At 31.9% G+C, this 17,776-nt stretch overlaps 2 protein-coding genes across 2 annotated transcripts in view; one reads left to right on the top strand and one right to left on the bottom strand.

Moving 5' to 3' along the window:
* Positions 1-204: 204 nt before the first annotated feature.
* On the bottom strand, positions 205-13,728 carry LOC143063173 (rab GDP dissociation inhibitor beta-like). Its single transcript, XM_076235166.1, has 11 exons — positions 13,582-13,728; positions 11,535-11,642; positions 10,934-11,030; positions 8,955-9,089; positions 7,210-7,408; positions 6,423-6,554; positions 4,808-4,976; positions 4,009-4,111; positions 3,459-3,603; positions 2,941-2,995; positions 205-2,616 (listed from the first exon to the last, which is right to left on the bottom strand). Exons 1-11 carry the CDS (start codon positions 13,624-13,626, stop codon positions 2,482-2,484), a joined length of 1,323 nt encoding a protein of 440 aa, XP_076091281.1. The 5' UTR covers positions 13,627-13,728; the 3' UTR covers positions 205-2,481.
* A 141-nt stretch (positions 13,729-13,869) lies between these two features.
* Positions 13,870-17,776, top strand: part of LOC143063182 (E3 ubiquitin-protein ligase RNF123-like) — a 45,282-nt gene continuing 41,375 nt past the window's right edge. The window contains exons 1-3 of the mRNA XM_076235175.1: positions 13,870-14,025; positions 15,287-15,362; positions 17,551-17,629. Of these exons, the coding sequence (XP_076091290.1) occupies positions 15,293-15,362; positions 17,551-17,629 (149 nt within the window). The 5' untranslated portion in view covers positions 13,870-14,025; positions 15,287-15,292. The remainder of the gene's footprint in view (positions 14,026-15,286; positions 15,363-17,550; positions 17,630-17,776) is intronic.

Below are 17,776 nucleotides of genomic sequence, written 5' to 3'. Positions count from 1 at the left end.
TAGATACATATGGTTTGACTTCTATGAGTTTTGTTCACAGTGCTACTAAAGAATTCCTATTAGCATTATTTAACTAATTCAATATATATATATATATGTTAGCTATCAGTTATTAGTATGTATTTTATCACAAAATACTGGGTCTCATTGGTCATTTCACTAATAATTCACAAACTTTATGGAATAAACAAACAAACTAGAGAATAGCATGTTTATGATTTTTAATAATTTCTGACATATTTAATGTGATAAAGCATAATTATAATTTCTTACAAATAATAGCATTTTCAATTTTTTCATTACGAACTACAGTAAATGTCCTTACTTTTTTTCTTTTACATCAGCATTTTATAGGCTACATAGCTAATCTCATAGCTTACATTTATAATGTAAATCCTTATTTCTAATGATATACAGTACACATTTAAGTTTTACTGACAATAACCATGACTTTTTCAAGTCAATTACTAGCAAGCTAAGTCATTTTTTTTTAATATTATTTATTCAAATCCTTCACCTTCTTTTTCTTATTATTCAATGCACTCAATTTTGATATTTTTTTTAAACTATTATCAGATGTGTACTGGATTTTTGTTTTAAAATAACACTAATTACAGCCTAAATGGTAGTGCAACTCTTCCAATAAAAAATGAAAAGTTTTCGGTTGTGTTATCCTTGATTCCATAAAACAATACAAATGACTACAATACCCAATAGATATACACAGATGTGGTATGAGTGCCAATACATTACTACAATGACACTCTCTGCTATCTTATATTGTTATTAAGTCTTTTAATGATAACACATGTACAGACTTCACCATAAAACATGGAAGTCAATTGTAAAATGTGGTTTACATTTATAGGACTGTCAGCTCCACAGATTTGATGGCAAGGACTTTTGGTGCATGTTGGGGGAATTTAAAAACATATAGGATAACTGTTATTTAAGTGTTCTGTAAATGAAATATTGTTCTATATATAAGACACCTATATTGTGAACATCAATCTGGTTTTAGGAGTTGGCATTAAGTGATAAAACATGTATTGATATGATATCATTTATATGTATAGGTATTGTAGATCATTCTAGTGCTTTATTAAAAATGTGTTCATAATCTATTATAGCAAAAACAAATTTCACATTAATAAATAATAACAAATATAAATTTGGTCCATTGGTAAAAATGTAAGAAATAGAACCTTTGGAATTATCATAAAAGTATTTGAAGCAATTTAGATAGAATTTGTTAAAAGTATTATTATCCGTTAGTTCAGCAGTTGAGCATGCTTTAACATCTTAAAAGGGTACCTCTGTTTTGGCACAGACAGGACAGAACTACAATGACTAATAAACACATTAAATGTCATTGCAATTGACAGTCAATAAAAATAATCCAAAGTAACGGAAAGCATAATCCAATTACAAAATATATAAAAAAAAAAAAAAGTTTAATCCTTAACCTATGCCTAGTTTACCATTTCCATCCTTATCACATTATGCCAGGGAGGTAGCATATACAATAATATTTAGTTTTCCATTTTGTTCATATCTAAAATGTTCATTTGAGAGAAAAGAATTAACACAATTTTACAGTGCTGAAGTCATATAAATTATGTGGTAAGCAATTAGTTTCTATGGATTTGAGAGAATGCTTAAATAATTTTAAATCAAAATAATTTGAAATGCTTTCTTACGGAGCACAGGTCCTGTTTAAAAATGTTATATAAACCTACTTTTATTGCACTTTAGGTGTGTGAAAGTTATAAACATACAATTAACACAGATGCACTACATGACTTTGTGACAGTATATATTGATCCTCAATCAAGTAACCTTGTTCCAACAGCATTTGTATTATGTTACTTTATATTGTTAATTCATATCTTCCTATTTGATCATTATACAGCATAAAATACTTCAGATGATAAAATGATATCAAATGTACTCCTCAACAGACAAAGTTGTGCCATGCAAGTACAAAATATGATAATGACATATTATATATAACTTTGTTAGAACAAGTCAATGGACAAAGAGACATAAAAATAATTTATTAATAAACCATAGCATATGTACACTGATCAATCTGAACACTTTTTATAAAAAGATTGTAAATTTTAAGAAATTTCATGTATGGAATGGAAATTAATATTAGTTTTCAAATTGTTGTAAATGTTCTATACTCTATACAGTTGTTCTGTTCAAAAACAACTGCTGAATTATAAACAAACAAAACTAGGGAAGATAAAAGTATAATTTTCTTTCCCCAATAGATTCTCAAAATAACATATCTTTTAACAAGAAGCAAACAAAATACTGATATTTCATTGGTTTCAGCCAGTGCACCAAATAAAAAAGATGCAAATAAATAGACAAATATATTTTTATACCAAATGCATCATAATTTTGCAATGAATTGCTTCCCTTTATCACAACATATTGAGTTAAAATTTGAAGTCTATTATGTTGTTTATGTTACATTTCGTGATCTGTATTTTGTACTTTATCATAGTCAAACTTTCCTCCATATGCTCGTTCGAACACTTGAATTACATCTGCACAAGTTGTCTCAAAATGTGATGTGGCATCGTAGGACTTTGTAATAAATACCTGCATATAAAGAAATTGTTGATAAGAAATAATTAACCTACAAATTGAAATAATCACTTGTTTATTCACTTAATACGAAAGCAAAATCACCTGTAGCATATGGCAACAATGGTTAAACTTGAATATATTAAATATACAGGTACAATTAAATGTTTTAATTGTTTATTGCCAAGCTTTAACTGTGTCAAATAGTGTTTGAAATGTGTTATAACTGTCAAAGCAAAACAATAATATAACTTTCTAATTTTTTACACTTAATAATAATGATAGTTTAACTCCTACATTTGTCATAACATAAACTTAAATCATAAAATAAAATCTTACTTTAGAAGTTGATCCGTCATCAGTTGGTTCTTTTAATTCACTCACTGACACAAATCTGAAATGAAATGTATATTATGTAGGAAAACAGTTTAATGGATATTTACAGAATGGGCACACAGAAAAAAATTTAAAACATTAATTATTTAGTGTTGGTACATGTATCTATTCATCAATAGCCTTTTTTTGTACAGTCAAATCAATTAATGAAAGATTGATTTTTAAAGCAGAAATTTAGTTTAAACATTTATTTATAGTAGATTGGGAAACAAGTTTTTTTTTGGAACTTATATTAATCTCTTTCCACTTTGCAAGTGAAAGTGCTGCCTTGTTGCAGCATTAGCCTGCTCTTTCATGTAACCTACAAGGGTGTCTTTTACGTGTAAGAGATATGGCTCTCTCTTAACATGAGTCAGCCATTTATCATTCCCTTCTGACGGACTATTTTATTTTCTTTGCAATTAGGTAGCAATGGATATTTGGAAGGCATTTTACTGTAAGAAACTTAATTACAAACTCACTTTTGTTCTATAGGTGAAATTAGGTCTAATGCTACCCTAATTTCTTCCTCTGGATTGCTTGTTTCTACAGTGGTACTGACTATGGCTAAGTAATGTCCCTTTGCAGCGACAAAATGTGTAGCTGATATCATACTAATATAAATATCTGCAAGAAAACATCAGATATAGAGTCAAATGCTTGTGAAGCAATTGCTTATTTAATGTGAGCAATGCAGTTAACAACATTCATGAAAATAAAAACAAGAAATGTGTAAAGGATATCTATTACATGCATAAATTTATCAAACTTTGAAGTGAGAGGACCGCATAAACTTATCAAATTTTCAAGTGAGAAAACCATTTGCATGTGGAAGATTCGTCTTAAAACCTTTTCGATTATGTTTATTTCAAACAAGTGTACTATCTTTCATTTTGCAATTCAACAATTATCATGATTATCAAATATAAATAATTCTTCCATTATGTAGAATTAACTTATAATTAACACTGAATTGATTACAATCATCAATGATAACATATTTATAAGCTGTATTAGGATAAATAATGTTACCATGTGTTCTGTTGACTTGGTTCTGTGGAATAATAATTTGTGTTGATAATGAATCTTTTGTATCTTTAATGGGATGATCCAAGATGCAGATGGCTCTGATTACCTAAAATAGTAAACACAATTATTGTAACTTAACTGTCAACTGTCAATCTCCTAATAATTTAGCAACATTTAAGATAAAGTTCAAGGTAGTTGGAGTTTATATTGATTTCACCATGGGTTGGATCTTTATGCACTTTTTTACAGTACATTTATTGTTTATAAGCTTGCAAATGATTTCTTGAGTAATTGCCACTGATTTCAATTTCTCCATCCATTAAATTTCTGTATCTTTTTAGTAAAAAAAATCCATCTGGTTGTAATAGTTATGTGTAGGGGCAGCATTTTATTCTTTCATTGATCTGGTCCCTCTTATATTTGGCATTGTTAGGTAGGATAAAATTCTTTTACAAATCAACAGATAATCCGGTGATCAAAATTTTACAGGTGGTTGCAGGAAATTAACCATTCGAAAAAAATGGTAGAGCTTTGGTGGGTCCAATAGCACAGAAAATGACAGAGGTAAAATGTAATAGCCCTATTACATTGTGCTTTAAAGTCTGTGGAAAACACTGTACTTTAAAACAAGATTTTTAGAATATCAATAATATCAACAATTTAAATTACAAAGTTTAAGGGATAAGAGTTATTTCTATTGCTTTCTTGAGTTACTGGTTATCTCTGAAAAGTGACAACCTCAACATTCACTAAATAGGAATTATAGAATAGTACATTTGAATCATATTAATACAATACCAACCTTTCCTACAGTTTTACATTTGTCTGTAGCATAGGAAGGATCACAAACAACCATTTTACATTTAGCTACTTCTCCCTGGGCTTTCACACCTACTACCTTTCCATCCTCATACACTATTTCAGCATCGGGTCGATCTAACATGTAGGTTCCACCATAAATAGCACTTAATCTGAAAATAGTATTAAAACATTTTTATCAAACTAACTTGTTAAAATTTGAATGGCTTACCTTAACTTTCAAATTTTGGCCTTGTCTAAAACAAATTTGCTCAATCTTATTGAATAGTGAAATCTTAGAACTACAGTATATAATCGTATGCTTGAATTATAGGTTTTGTAAAATATATCAGGACCACTATGTTAATAGTTATCAAAGGTACCAGGATTATAATTTAGTACGTCAGACGCGTGTTTTCGTCTTCATAAGACGCATCAGTCACGCTCATATCAAAATATTTATAAAGCTAAACAAGTACAAAGTTGAAGAGCACTGAGGATCCAAAATTCCAAAAAGTTGTGCCAAATACGGCTAAGGTAATCTATGCCTGGGATGAGAAAATCTTTAGTTCTTCGAAAAATTCAAAGTTTTGTAACAGGAAATTTATTAAAATGACCACATTATTGATATTCTTGTCAACTTCGGTGTTGACTACTGGGCTGGTGATACCCTCGGGGACGAAACGTCCACCAGCATTGGCATCGACCCAGTGGTGTAAATAGTTATCAAAGGTACCATGATTATAATTTAGTACGCCAGACTCGCGTTGTGTCTTCATAAGACTCATCAGTGACGCTCATATCAAAATATTTATAAAGCCAAACAAGTACAAAGTTGAAGAGCATTGAGGATCCAAAATTCCAAAAAGTTGTGCCAAATACGGCTAAGGTAATCTATGTCTGGGATAAGAAAATCTTTAGTTTTTCGAAAAATTCAAAGTTTTGTAACAGGAAATTTATTAAAATGACCACATTATTGATATTCTTGTCAACACCGAAGTGTTGACTACTGGGCTGGTGATACCCTCGGGGACGAAACATCCACCAGCATTGGCATCAACCCAGTGGTGTAAATAGTTATCAAAGGTACCAGGATTATAATTTAGTACGCCAGACGAGCGTTTCGTCTTCATAAGACTCATCAGTGACGCTCATATCAAAATATTTATAAAGATTAAGATTTTTCATGATCTTTCAGAGAAAAAAGAGCCTAGGTTTAAAACTGGTAAAATTCAATCTTCTTTTATGCTTATAAATTTACTACCATGAACACTTATTGACCAATAACCCAAAAGAACTGCTACAATTAACACGTTTTGTCAGGAATTAATCTTTTATCATATTTAACTTTAATATCTACAAAGAAGGCAGTTAATTTGAAACTGACCACATATGTAAGGATGACTATGTTAAGTTTCCTTAGCCCCAGTTGTTTCAGAGGAGAACAATTGTTTGTTTAAAGGTAAACTCAGACAGATGCTGAAGATAGAGACAAATGTCAAGTGCTGGCTTTAGATCTAAACAACCCTATTGATCAGGTGGCTAAACAGCCTGTAATCAACAGTACTGGCAGAATAAAAATTATAACAACAAATAAGATATGATTGATGTAAACATACCTTGCAAAACCCTGTGGTAATTCTCCCAAACCATACAGTGGATATAGATAAGGAGACTTCAAATATCTGGCTAATGATTCATAATATAACTTCACTCGGTTAATTAAATCTAGACATGGCTGATCCTTGTACCTGCAAGTTGACAATCGCTGTTAAGATTACAATTATATAAAAGATAGATGTACATAAGGCAACAACACTGGTTAATCTAAAAAAGTTTTTGGAAAGTATTACAAATTTATCATTTGAATTGAAGTTCATCATGAGACAACAAATTCAACCCCAAGGCACAGTTTAAACTTCCAAAGACACTGTCATTATTGTTTATGATATTCTTGTATTCTTGTCTATCATTTTTGCTAATGTGTTTTGTCTATATGACTTTTGGTGTTACTTCCATCCATAAAGCGTGGCTTTGTGTGCATCTTTGTTACATATTTGTTTGTTTTTTAATGATTAAGATTTTAATACAATGTTGACTGCTGTATTTTTTACATTTTTACCTATTATGTCTGTTTGTTTTGTTCACGCACCGATATCAATAAAATGGAATTTGAATCGACTGTCATACAAGTGAGAGGTTTAGCTAGCTATAAAACCAGGTTCAATCTACCATTTTCTACATAAGAAAATACCAGTACCAAGTCAGGAATATGACAGTTGTTATCAATTCGTTTGATGTGTTTGTGTTTGTGCTTTTGATTTTGCCATTTGATTAGGGATTTCTGTTTTGAATTTTCCTCAGAGTTCAGTATTTTTGTTATTTTACGTTTTTACTTAGACTTACGCCTCATTAAGATGAAGAGCTAAAGCATGGCCAGTAACATCAGCTGTATTGTTATCTAGACCAAACTTTTCATATAACTTTGAAGCTGTGGTTAGTTTTGGATCTACACCCTGCCATGTTTTGGGGTTTTCTAAGTCAAATTCAGTTACAAATATCAAAAACTTTCGAAATCTTCTCTTCTCAAATAGTCCCATAAGTGCTGAAATAGAATAATAAATGTAGTTTAGCAGGTGCGGTACTTATGTTATTCATTCAAGTCTTAAATTAATATATATTTTTCTTCAAAAATGGAAGGAAATATTGATTTGTGTAAAACATTTTTATACAGAAAAATGGTCATGATGGAAATTGATTTAATTGGATATAGTTATATTCAATTATGTGGTTGAAAATCTTTCTACCATTTCTTGTACTTTACATATGCAGGCAAAAGTTATTTACTTACTATTATAATACAGTTAACTCTCGTTGTCTCGAACTCGGTTGACTCGAAATTTCGGATGAGTCGAAGTTTTCACGTGATCCCGAAATTTGTTCCATATAAATGTATGTAATTTGACTCCTGATGAGTCGAAATTGGATGAGTCGAAATTTCGGTTGAGTCGAACTAAATTTATGATCCCAAGGTTAACAAAAGCATTAAAAATTCATTATTTATCTCGAACTAGTACACATATGTCAAAATATGACCTCCGCCATTTAAATGGATTGAAGAGTTAATCTGACTATACACGTGTAATTAAATTTCCAGTCACTGACCACTGTATTGATTTATGACATGCTATTTCCCCGAGTGTTTACCTAAGATTATCTTTTATAATTTTTTTATAAATAATTAGTGATGCATTGTTAATGTTCATGAAAAAGTATATAAAATGTTTACAAAATAATTAATTGTGATTTACACTAATGAGCTTGGGTGTGTATAAAGTAAGGATTATAACTTCCGTTGATGATCACCTAAAAACTACTCAATCGGCGTCTTTAATCTTGTTGTATTTTATTTTGAAAAGAAAGAGTGAGATAAAACAAAATGAAGAGGAATCTAAATTTTCTAAAGTCTCTTGTATCCAAGAATAAACAATTTTGTCAACTATAAACGACCTGAATAACGAAACTATTGATTGGAAATTACTCTCTCGGATAAGAGCCATAGAAAAAGGTTGTAACGGAAACAATTGAAAAAGTAAAAATAATGTTATTATAATAATGAAAGACCTTGACATACAAGTACATCGATTTGATACCAGAATATCGATCTCCTTCCAATATTCACCCGGATTTATTTTAGCTTTACCAAGCTAAGCAAGAGTTGTGTCCCTTGTTCTGTCAAACTTCCGGTTTTCGTATGTGTATCTCGAAATTTTTCTCTGGTCCGGCTGACTTCGAGATAACGAGAGTCGACTGTATATAAATAAGGTGAAAATACATTTTGATAAGAGCATCATTTCTTGTTTTTATTGCTGTTGGTATTTTGTTTGTTTGTAGTTTGAAACTAATGTATACATATGCCATGTATGCATATAAAATCAATAAAAGAAACTATATTTCACTAAAAAATAATGCTGATGTTGTGATGCATCACAAAATTAATGAAAACCAATACGATTCTTTGGACAGTTCTATGGTTTTCTAGTGCCAAGGCCACATCATGTGTAATTCTGTCTCCCAAGGAACAACAACATTTAATACAATGGCATTTAGAGGTTGCTTTACATTCTTTAACTTTACTAACAAATACCTACATGTAGTCAATGCTTCTTTCTCATCAGCTGGGACCTTGTACACTTTACCACCTTTAAACACATAACTTCCTTCTACACATTTAAACTCTAAATATCTGGTCACACCAGTACCTACCAACAACTTTACCAATTGTCCTACAAAATATAAATACTATTAAATCATAAAAGATTAATTGAATATGTAAATTGTCCAGAAATATAATGTAGGCTGTGATTATTAGCTCACCTGGCCCGAAGGGCCAAGTGAGCTTTTCCCATCACTTGGCGTCCGGTGTCCGTCGTCGTCGTCCGTCGTCGTTAACTTTTACAAAAATCTTCTCCTCTGAAACTACTGGGCCAAATTAAACCAAACTTGGGCCACAATCATCATTGGGGTATCTAGTTTAAAAAATGTGTGGCGTGACCCGGCCAACCAACCAAAATGGCCGCCATGGCTAAAAATAGAACATAGGGGTAAAATGCAGTTTTTGGCTTATAACTCAAAAACCAAAGCATTTAGAGCAAATCTGACATGGGATAAAATTGTTTATCAGGTCAAGATCTTTCTGCCCTCAAATTTTCAGATGAATCCGACAACCCGCTGTTGGGTTGCTGCCCCTGAATTGGTAATTTTAGGGAATTTTTGCTGTTTTTGGTTATTATCTTGAATATTGTTATAGATAGAGATAAACTGTAACCAGCAATAATGTTCAGCAAAGTTAGATTTACAAATAAGTCAACATGACCAAAATGGTCAGTTGACCCCTTTAGGAGTTATTGACCTTTATAGTCAATTTTTAACCATTTTTCGTAAATCTTAGAAATCTTTCACAAAAATCTTCTCCTCTGAAACTACTGGGCCAAATTAAACCAAACTTGGCCACAATCATCAGTGGGGTATCTAGTTTAAAAAATGTGTGGGGTGACCCAGCCAACCAACCAAGATGGCCGCCATGGCTAAAAATAGAAAATAGGGGTAAAATGCAGTTTTTGGCTTATAACTCAAAAACCGAAGCATTTAGAGCAAATCTGACAGGGTTAAATTGTCTATCAGGTCAAGATCTATCTGCCCTGATATTTTCACATGGATCGGACAACCCGTTGTTAGGTTACTGCCTTGAATTAGTAATTTTAAGGAAATTTTGCCATTTTTTGTTATTATCTTGAATATTATTATAGATAGAGATAAACTGTAAACAGCAATAATGTTCAGCAAAACAAGATCTACAAATAAGTTTCAGGACCAAACTAGTCAATTGACCCCTTAAGGAGTTATTGCCCTTGATAGTTAATTTTTAGCATTTTTCATAATTTTTTGTAAATTTTTAGAAAATGTTTTCCACTGTAATTACTGGGCCAAGTTCATTATAGATAGAGAAAATTGTAGCAACAAGAATGTTCAGTAAAGTAAGATCTACAAACACATCACCGTCACCAAAACACAATTATGTCATGAATTTATCTGTGTCCATTGTTTAATATGCACATAGACCAAGGTGAGCGACACAGGCTCTTGAGAGCCTCTAGTTGAGACAGACAGGTTGGTTCTACTACTGCACCAAGTGTGAAAGGATATTTTCCACCTCAAGACAGCATATTAATTAAGCTGTCAGGAGTGCTAAAATGTTATATTGTTCTCTAAGATATATATATATATCCTTTTTTAAAGAAGTTACTTTAGCAAAATTAACAGGACAAGGAATTTTGACCAATGTTGAACTGAGAACTTTTCCAGTACGGATCAATTATAAAATTATTTAAGTATGTCAGCTAAGATGATTATGAATTTGCAACATCCGATTTTTCAACTGAAAGCTTTTTCATGCTTACTAAGAAAGTATGAAATCATTTCATTAAATAAGAACAATTATTCCTAAATACGTATATAAATATATGTACACTCTCTTCACCAAGCTTGTATGGTAACCATGGTAACCAACAGTTTTTTGGAAGGTAGTTGTCTCATTGTTTTATAAATAATTCTATAAATAGCTACCCACCATTAGCCATGAGAAACTTAGGAATCAAATCTATGTTCCAGTCTCTTCCTCTTCCAAGTTTTTCTGCTGGTTTACCCATTCCAAACTTTTTGTAAACCTAAAGGTATAAAGAAAAGACACGTGTTTATTTTCATTTCAATGAGATTTATATGTAGCTTTAGTTTATTAAATCATTCGATCACAAGAAAACACCATATTTTTTTCATGACTTGCCATTGTGACAAAAGTTTGAAATAATTAAATTGCTTTGATCAGCACTTACCATACATGTAGTTGGCAAAAAGGGTGAGTTTATCACCTAGAATTATCCCTTAAATATGTTTAGGAAAAATTTGTATCACCCTAGATTTTCAATTAAAATTACTTGATGTCACCCTGCCAATGTTCAATTAAAAAAAATCTAATCCAAATACAAAAATATTCAACTTAATAAATACATGTATAAAAAAAACTCGCAATGATTGTTATTTTTAGATTAAAGGCTAAAAGGACAAAAATGTGAGGCTACAGACATCAAGAGCCTAGCACCATTCTTTATTGGGCTAATGAGACCGCTGGTCAGAGATCATATTGAGTAAACAGTTCCCACATGAATACTTACATCTTCCAGTGGTGTGATTGATGCACTTTCACCTCCATAATAAGAATTCCTATCAATGTGAAGAACTTTCTTTCCCATAACTGACATCATACCACTTATGATACACTCCTAAAAAAAAAGAAGTTAAATTCATGTATAACTGGTAAGACGGTAAAATCTGGAAAACAAACCAAAAAGTTTCTTCCAACATTTTTAATTTTCACTTGTTATGCTTTATGTTTTATTTATATCATTTGTCATGTACATGAATGCTGTACATTTGTGGGGTAAACCAAGTCATATTTATTATGTGCTTTATCCTATATAATATTTTATTTGATATTATGGAGCATGATTTGTCTGTTACATATACAGACACAGAATAGATGTTTGAGAGTATACATGTATCCTCGTCTCATGGGTTTCCGTGCTATTAAGAATGCATTGTGACATCACAATTTCCATTGAAAAAGCATGCATAGTAGAAGAATGAATTTATATGACGTACAAAAACATGATTTGACCATACCACTTGGCAACCAACAGTAAAATATTTAAGCAGTTGTACAAGCATAAATTGTAGATAACCAGATAAGATATTTCATTTGAAAGATTATTTTTTAAATGCCAAAAAAATAGTTACGGTTACAGAAGCTACTGCTTGTTAAGAATTGGTCTGGTTTGGTACAATCAGTAACAATGTAATAAATTTTTACTAAAAAAACTATCATACAAGTGGTAGGTTTGATAAAATGTAAAATTTAAGCTGTAACAATCAAAGACTCTCATAAATTTACAATGATCACATTACTACATAACATGTAGCTTATAAAAAAGAAGATGTGGTATGATTGCCAATGAGACAACTATCCACAAAAGACCAAAATGACACAGACATTAACAACTATAGGCCACCGTACGGCCTTCAACAATGAGCAAAGCCCATACCGCATAGTGAGATATAAGAGGCCCCGATAAGACAATGTAAAACAATTCAAACGAGAAAACTAACGGCCTTATTTATGTAAAAAAATGAACGAAAAACAAATATGTAACACATAAACAAACGACAACCACTGAATTACAGGCTCCTGACTTGGGACAGGCACATACATAAATAATGTGTCGGGATTAAACATGTTAGCGGGATCCCAACCCTCCCCCTAACCTGGGACAGTGGTATAACAGTACAACATAAGAACGAACTGTAAAAATCAGTTGAAAAAGGCTTAACTCATCAGATGGACAAAAATACAAGCTTAACTGTCAATACACAGCAGCGAGCTATGTGGTCTTTTCCCCCTGTGAATACCAATGTCACTCTAATCTTTTTTTTTGTAAGTTAATTGTCTCAATACTGTATGCAATAACCATTTAATGCAAATGTACTAGTTCAAATTAATATTGTCTATTAAATTCAGGTTATTTTATGTTATTGATAACTTGTTTTATTTTTATGACAATCATGACAATGTCCACTTGATCTTAACCAGATTTAAGTCTGTGTCAACTTAAATCAGAAGTGTCAGCTGTTTATTGAATAACTCCTTATAAAAGTAAACCATAAAGATGCTGACTCTTATACATGGAATGTATTGATTATTTGATTTGTGACAATATAGAGTAAGGGGGTGTGGCTTTATATTAAAAAAAAAATAATGCAAAGAGACATTCAAAATTATGTTTATATCAAGCTTTAACTGACATATTGAACAGGCCTATGAAATTTTATACATAAATCAGAGTAAAGGGCTTCTAATTACTGAAGCTTACAAAAATCAATACACCAAATGTATGTCGGCAGATCAGCCTCCGCAGCTGTATTATCGATGGTTTATCATTAAACGGATTTTGAACATTTTCGCAATTATATTGACCAATAGCTATGTCATTTAATCTGTCTCGCAAATTGTACATTTCATTTTGTGTATTGTAACCAAAACACATGATAATTTCAGTGATGACATCACACAAGACTGATGATAGACTGTTTTCTGATAACGACATTTATTACAGAAATTTATGTCTTTTTACACGTCTTATCTATTTGCTTAGCAAACGTTTATACCTTTAGTCCTGTTCCAAGAACAATAACATCATATTCTTCATCCATTGTGAATATTCTTCGTGAGGTTTCAATCTGCTGATAAATACACACACCGGCGAAAATGGCCTCCCACGAGTAGTAATCTCAAAAGCATTATAATATTTGATATTTTCTTATTTTTCGTCTTTGCAATAGATAGATTAGCATCCTAAGTTAAATTTTATTTTGAGCCTTAAAATGGTTTGTTCTTTGCAAGTCGAATATTTATGCTGAAATGGATTTGAAAATAGTACTTCAGGCGTAACCATTTCCGGTTAAATAAATTTGAGTTGTTAGGCACTTCCTGGTTCAAATCACTGGTCAAGTGTACCAAAACAAAACAAAAATAGGGTGATCTCTGCAAGAATATTTTAAAATGAATAGACTAATGACAACTTGATATTTATCAAGCCACATCTTATAGTTGTATGTTGACAAATAGTTTTCCATTATTTAGTAAAATTTGCGTCGTAAAGTTGTGATATATTCAAGTCCAAACAAAATTACTGTTAGTGTTACAGTTTAGCAGACGACGTGATGTATTTTGATTAAATAAGGCCAACATCTGATATTTTGCATGTCAAGTGTGACTTCAAAACAAAACAAAAATAGGGTGACTGCAAAACAAAACAAAATAAGGAATGATCAGGTTTTCCAAGTTTTCGTAGGCCGATGAGTATGTGCCATTTGGTGGGTTGTCCCCAATCTGTCCAAAGATATCATACAATTAAAAACACCACAATCCGTAGTCCAAATAATTATGACGTCTGGCAAGGCTATTTTAATTTTTTTCTGGGACGCCTTCCTACTTGGACTACACAATCCGGTGAAAAGAAAATTAAGGGACAATAGTCAATATACAGTCTTCATATAAAGGATAGTATTTAATTTCTCATAGTGCCCAAAGCTGAAATAAATAATAATATTCATTATATATACAATGATCACAAATTCACAATCATTCTTTAAAGCAATTGGTGCAAAAAAGATCAACATCAAAGCAATTAAAATAAAAATGTCTATAGACTACTGTCTATTTAACATGTCATTGACCAGAGATCAATTTTAACTAAGTGTTTGTGTTTGAGACTATATCTTGGATACTAATTGCAACAGGTCTACACTGCAGTTTGAATTTTGTTTGTTATTTCGTACATGAATTAGGCCAGTAGTTTTCTTGTTTAAAATGTTATAGCTGCATGACTATGTGTAATGGGCTTTGCTCGTTGTTAAAGGCCGTACGGTGATAAGCATGTAAATGTAGTTACAATAATGAACATTATACAGATTTAAATACTATGTATACACTCATCACGATTAAGTTTTCATAAATCATGCATGTTGAAGCTGGGGTTTGAGAAGTCAAATTAAGCTGTGAATAAATCGCAGCTCTAGGTAATCAGACTCAGTAGCAATAAATGTTATAAAAGATTTTGTTGATCTCAACCCACCACTGTTTAGTGTATGAATTAAAGTATTCAAGGTTTACAAATGTACATATCAAAGTGCATCTGACATCGACACAAATAGGGATAGATGATATTAATGTTAATCTTGGTGTTAGCTGTTTGAATCTTTCTAAAGCCTTTCACTATAAAATTTAAGCACAATCAGTAAAGCAGCTTATTCACATATTGAATTGTGCATGATAATATAGTTGTCTGATTTTGATACCTTTTATTTACAGGTGAAAATGGCTGAAGCAGCATACAAGGGAGGGCTATATGTCAGATCAGAACAAGATCAGGATACTGGTTCAGAAGGTAGTATAAGAACTCAAATAAAATAACACTGTATAAATTTTGTGTTAGTTAAAATACAAAGGATATATATGCAATGTATTCTGAATTATATGATATTTTAGTTCTATAGATAAAGTTTACATTTTGAGCTCACCTGGCCGGAAGGGCCAAGTGAGCTTTTCTCATTAAAAAATGTGTCCGGTGACCTTGCCAACCAACCAAGATGGCCATCATGGCTAAAAATAGAACATAGGGTAAAATGAAGATTTTGGCTTATATCTCTGAAACCAAAGCATTTAGAGCAAACCTGACATGGGGGTAAAATGATGAATCAGAGAACCCGTTGTTGGGTTGCTGCCCCTAAATTGGTAATTTTAAGAAAATTTTGTCGTTTTTGTTTATTATCTTGAATATTATTATAGAAAGAGATAAACTTTTAACAGCAATAATGTTCAGCAAAGTTAGATCTACAAATAAGTCAACATGACCAAAATGGTCTGTTGACTCCTTAAGGAGTAATTGCCCTTTATAGTCAATTTTTTTACAAATTTTGTTATCATCTAAAAAAATCTTTTCTTCTGAAACTTACTAAGATAAATTTATCCAAACTTGTCCACAATCATCATTACGGTATCTAGTTTAAAAAATGTGTCCGATGACCCAGCCCGCGGACCAAGATGGTCGACATGGCTAAAAATAGTACATAGAGGAAAATGAAGTTTTTGGCTCACATCTTTGAAACCAAAGCATTTAGAGCAAATCTGCTGGGATAAAATTGTTCAGTAGGTTTAGAAGTATCTGCCCTGAAATTTTCAGAACAAGCGGGCAACTTGTTGTTGGGTTGCTGCCCCTAAATTGGTAATTTTAAGAAAATTTTGCAGCTTTTGGTTTTTATCTTGAATATTATTATAGATAGAGATAAACTGTAAACAGCAATAATGTACAGCAAAGTAAGAGCTACAAATAAGTCAACATGACCAAAGTGGTCAATTGACCCCATTAGGAGTTATTGCCCTTTATAGTAAATTTTTACAATTTTCATGAATTTTGTAATTTTTGTCGAGCCTGCAACTTTTGTTGCAGAAAGCTCGACATAGGGATAGTGATCCAGCGGCGGCGGCGGCTACGGCGGCGGCTACGGCGGCGGCGTTAGCTAACTTCTTAAAAGCTTTATATTTTAGAAGGTGGAAGACCTGGATGCTTCATACTTTGTATATAGATGCCTCATGTTACGAAGTTTCCGTCAGTCACATGTCCAATGTCCTTGACCTCATTTTCATGGTTCAGTGACCACTTGAAAAAAAAGTTCAAATTTTTTGTAATGTTGAATTCTCTCTTATTATAAGTAATAGGATAACTATATATGATATGTGCGTACCTTGCAAGGTCCTCATGTCTGTCAGACAGTTTTCACTTGACCTCGACCTCATTTCATGGATCAGTGAAAAAGGTTAAGTTTTGGTGGTCAAGTCCATATCTCAGATACTATAAGCAATAGGGCTAGTATATTCGGTGTATGGAAGGACTGTAAGGTGTACATGTCCAACTGGCAGGTGTCATCTGACCTTGACCTCATTTTCATGGTTCAGTGGTTATAGTTAAATTTTTGTGTTTTGGTCTGTTGTTCTCATACTATATGCAATAGGTCTACTATATTTGTTGTATGGAATGATTGTAAGGTGTACATGTCTAGCGGGCAGATGTCATGTGACCTTGACCTCATTTTCATGGTTCAGTGGTCAAAGTTAAGTTTTTGAGTTTTGGGCTTTTTATCTAATACTATATGCCATAGGTCAACTATATTTGGTGTATGGAAATATTTAATGATCTTTATGTCAGTCGCGCAGGTTTTATTTGACCGTGACCTCATTTTCACGGTTCATTGCACAGTGTTAAGTTTTTGTGTTTTGGTCTATTTTTCTTAAACTATAAGAAATAGGTCAACTATATATGTTGTATAGAAGCATTGTTAGCTGTACATGTCTGCCTGGCATGGTTCATCTGACCTTGACCTCATTTTCAAGGTTCATTGGTCTTTGTTTAGTTATCTTGGTTAATGTTAAGTTTATGGTACAGTTGTTATAAAGCTTAGCTTTTTACTTAGGACTATCAACATAATATCAATGATTAGTATAGAAGGCGAGACATTTCAGCGTGTGCACTCTTGTTTCAAATAAGCATGGTTACATTATGACAGTTTCTATTATAGATCCTTACCTGAAAGAAATTCTTGATGTTGTATTCCATCATAAAGAAGAAGGGGCTACAGCTGCTGTGTATGAAACAAGGTAAAACATTGCAATGCATTTTAAATGATAACAAATTTTCTTCATATTTATTTTTAATACTTATATGTAATGACTTATGAACCATTTCTCATTAAATTATAACAAATTGTAATGTGGCACAAATATGTGCAAATGTATATTAATGTA

This window comes from Mytilus galloprovincialis, chromosome 1 (genome assembly GCF_965363235.1).
Source record: "Mytilus galloprovincialis chromosome 1, xbMytGall1.hap1.1, whole genome shotgun sequence".
Taxonomy (NCBI): domain Eukaryota; kingdom Metazoa; phylum Mollusca; class Bivalvia; order Mytilida; family Mytilidae; genus Mytilus; species Mytilus galloprovincialis.
This window is presented reverse-complemented; position numbering and strand designations above follow the sequence as displayed.

What these genes read in the sequence shown, in the direction of transcription:
- LOC143063173 (XM_076235166.1), bottom strand. Translation starts at nt 13,626, where the DNA reads ATGGATGAAGAATATGATGTTATTGTTCTTGGAACAGGACTAAAG. An exon ending in AATGTAAAACTGTAGGAAAG is followed by an intron (nt 4,112 to 4,807) that starts GTTGGTATTGTA and finishes TTACTATTTTAG; the next exon opens with GTAATCAGAGCCATCTGCAT. An exon ending in ATTTCACCTATAGAACAAAA is followed by an intron (nt 2,996 to 3,458) that starts GTGAGTTTGTAA and finishes ATTTCATTTCAG; the next exon opens with ATTTGTGTCAGTGAGTGAAT.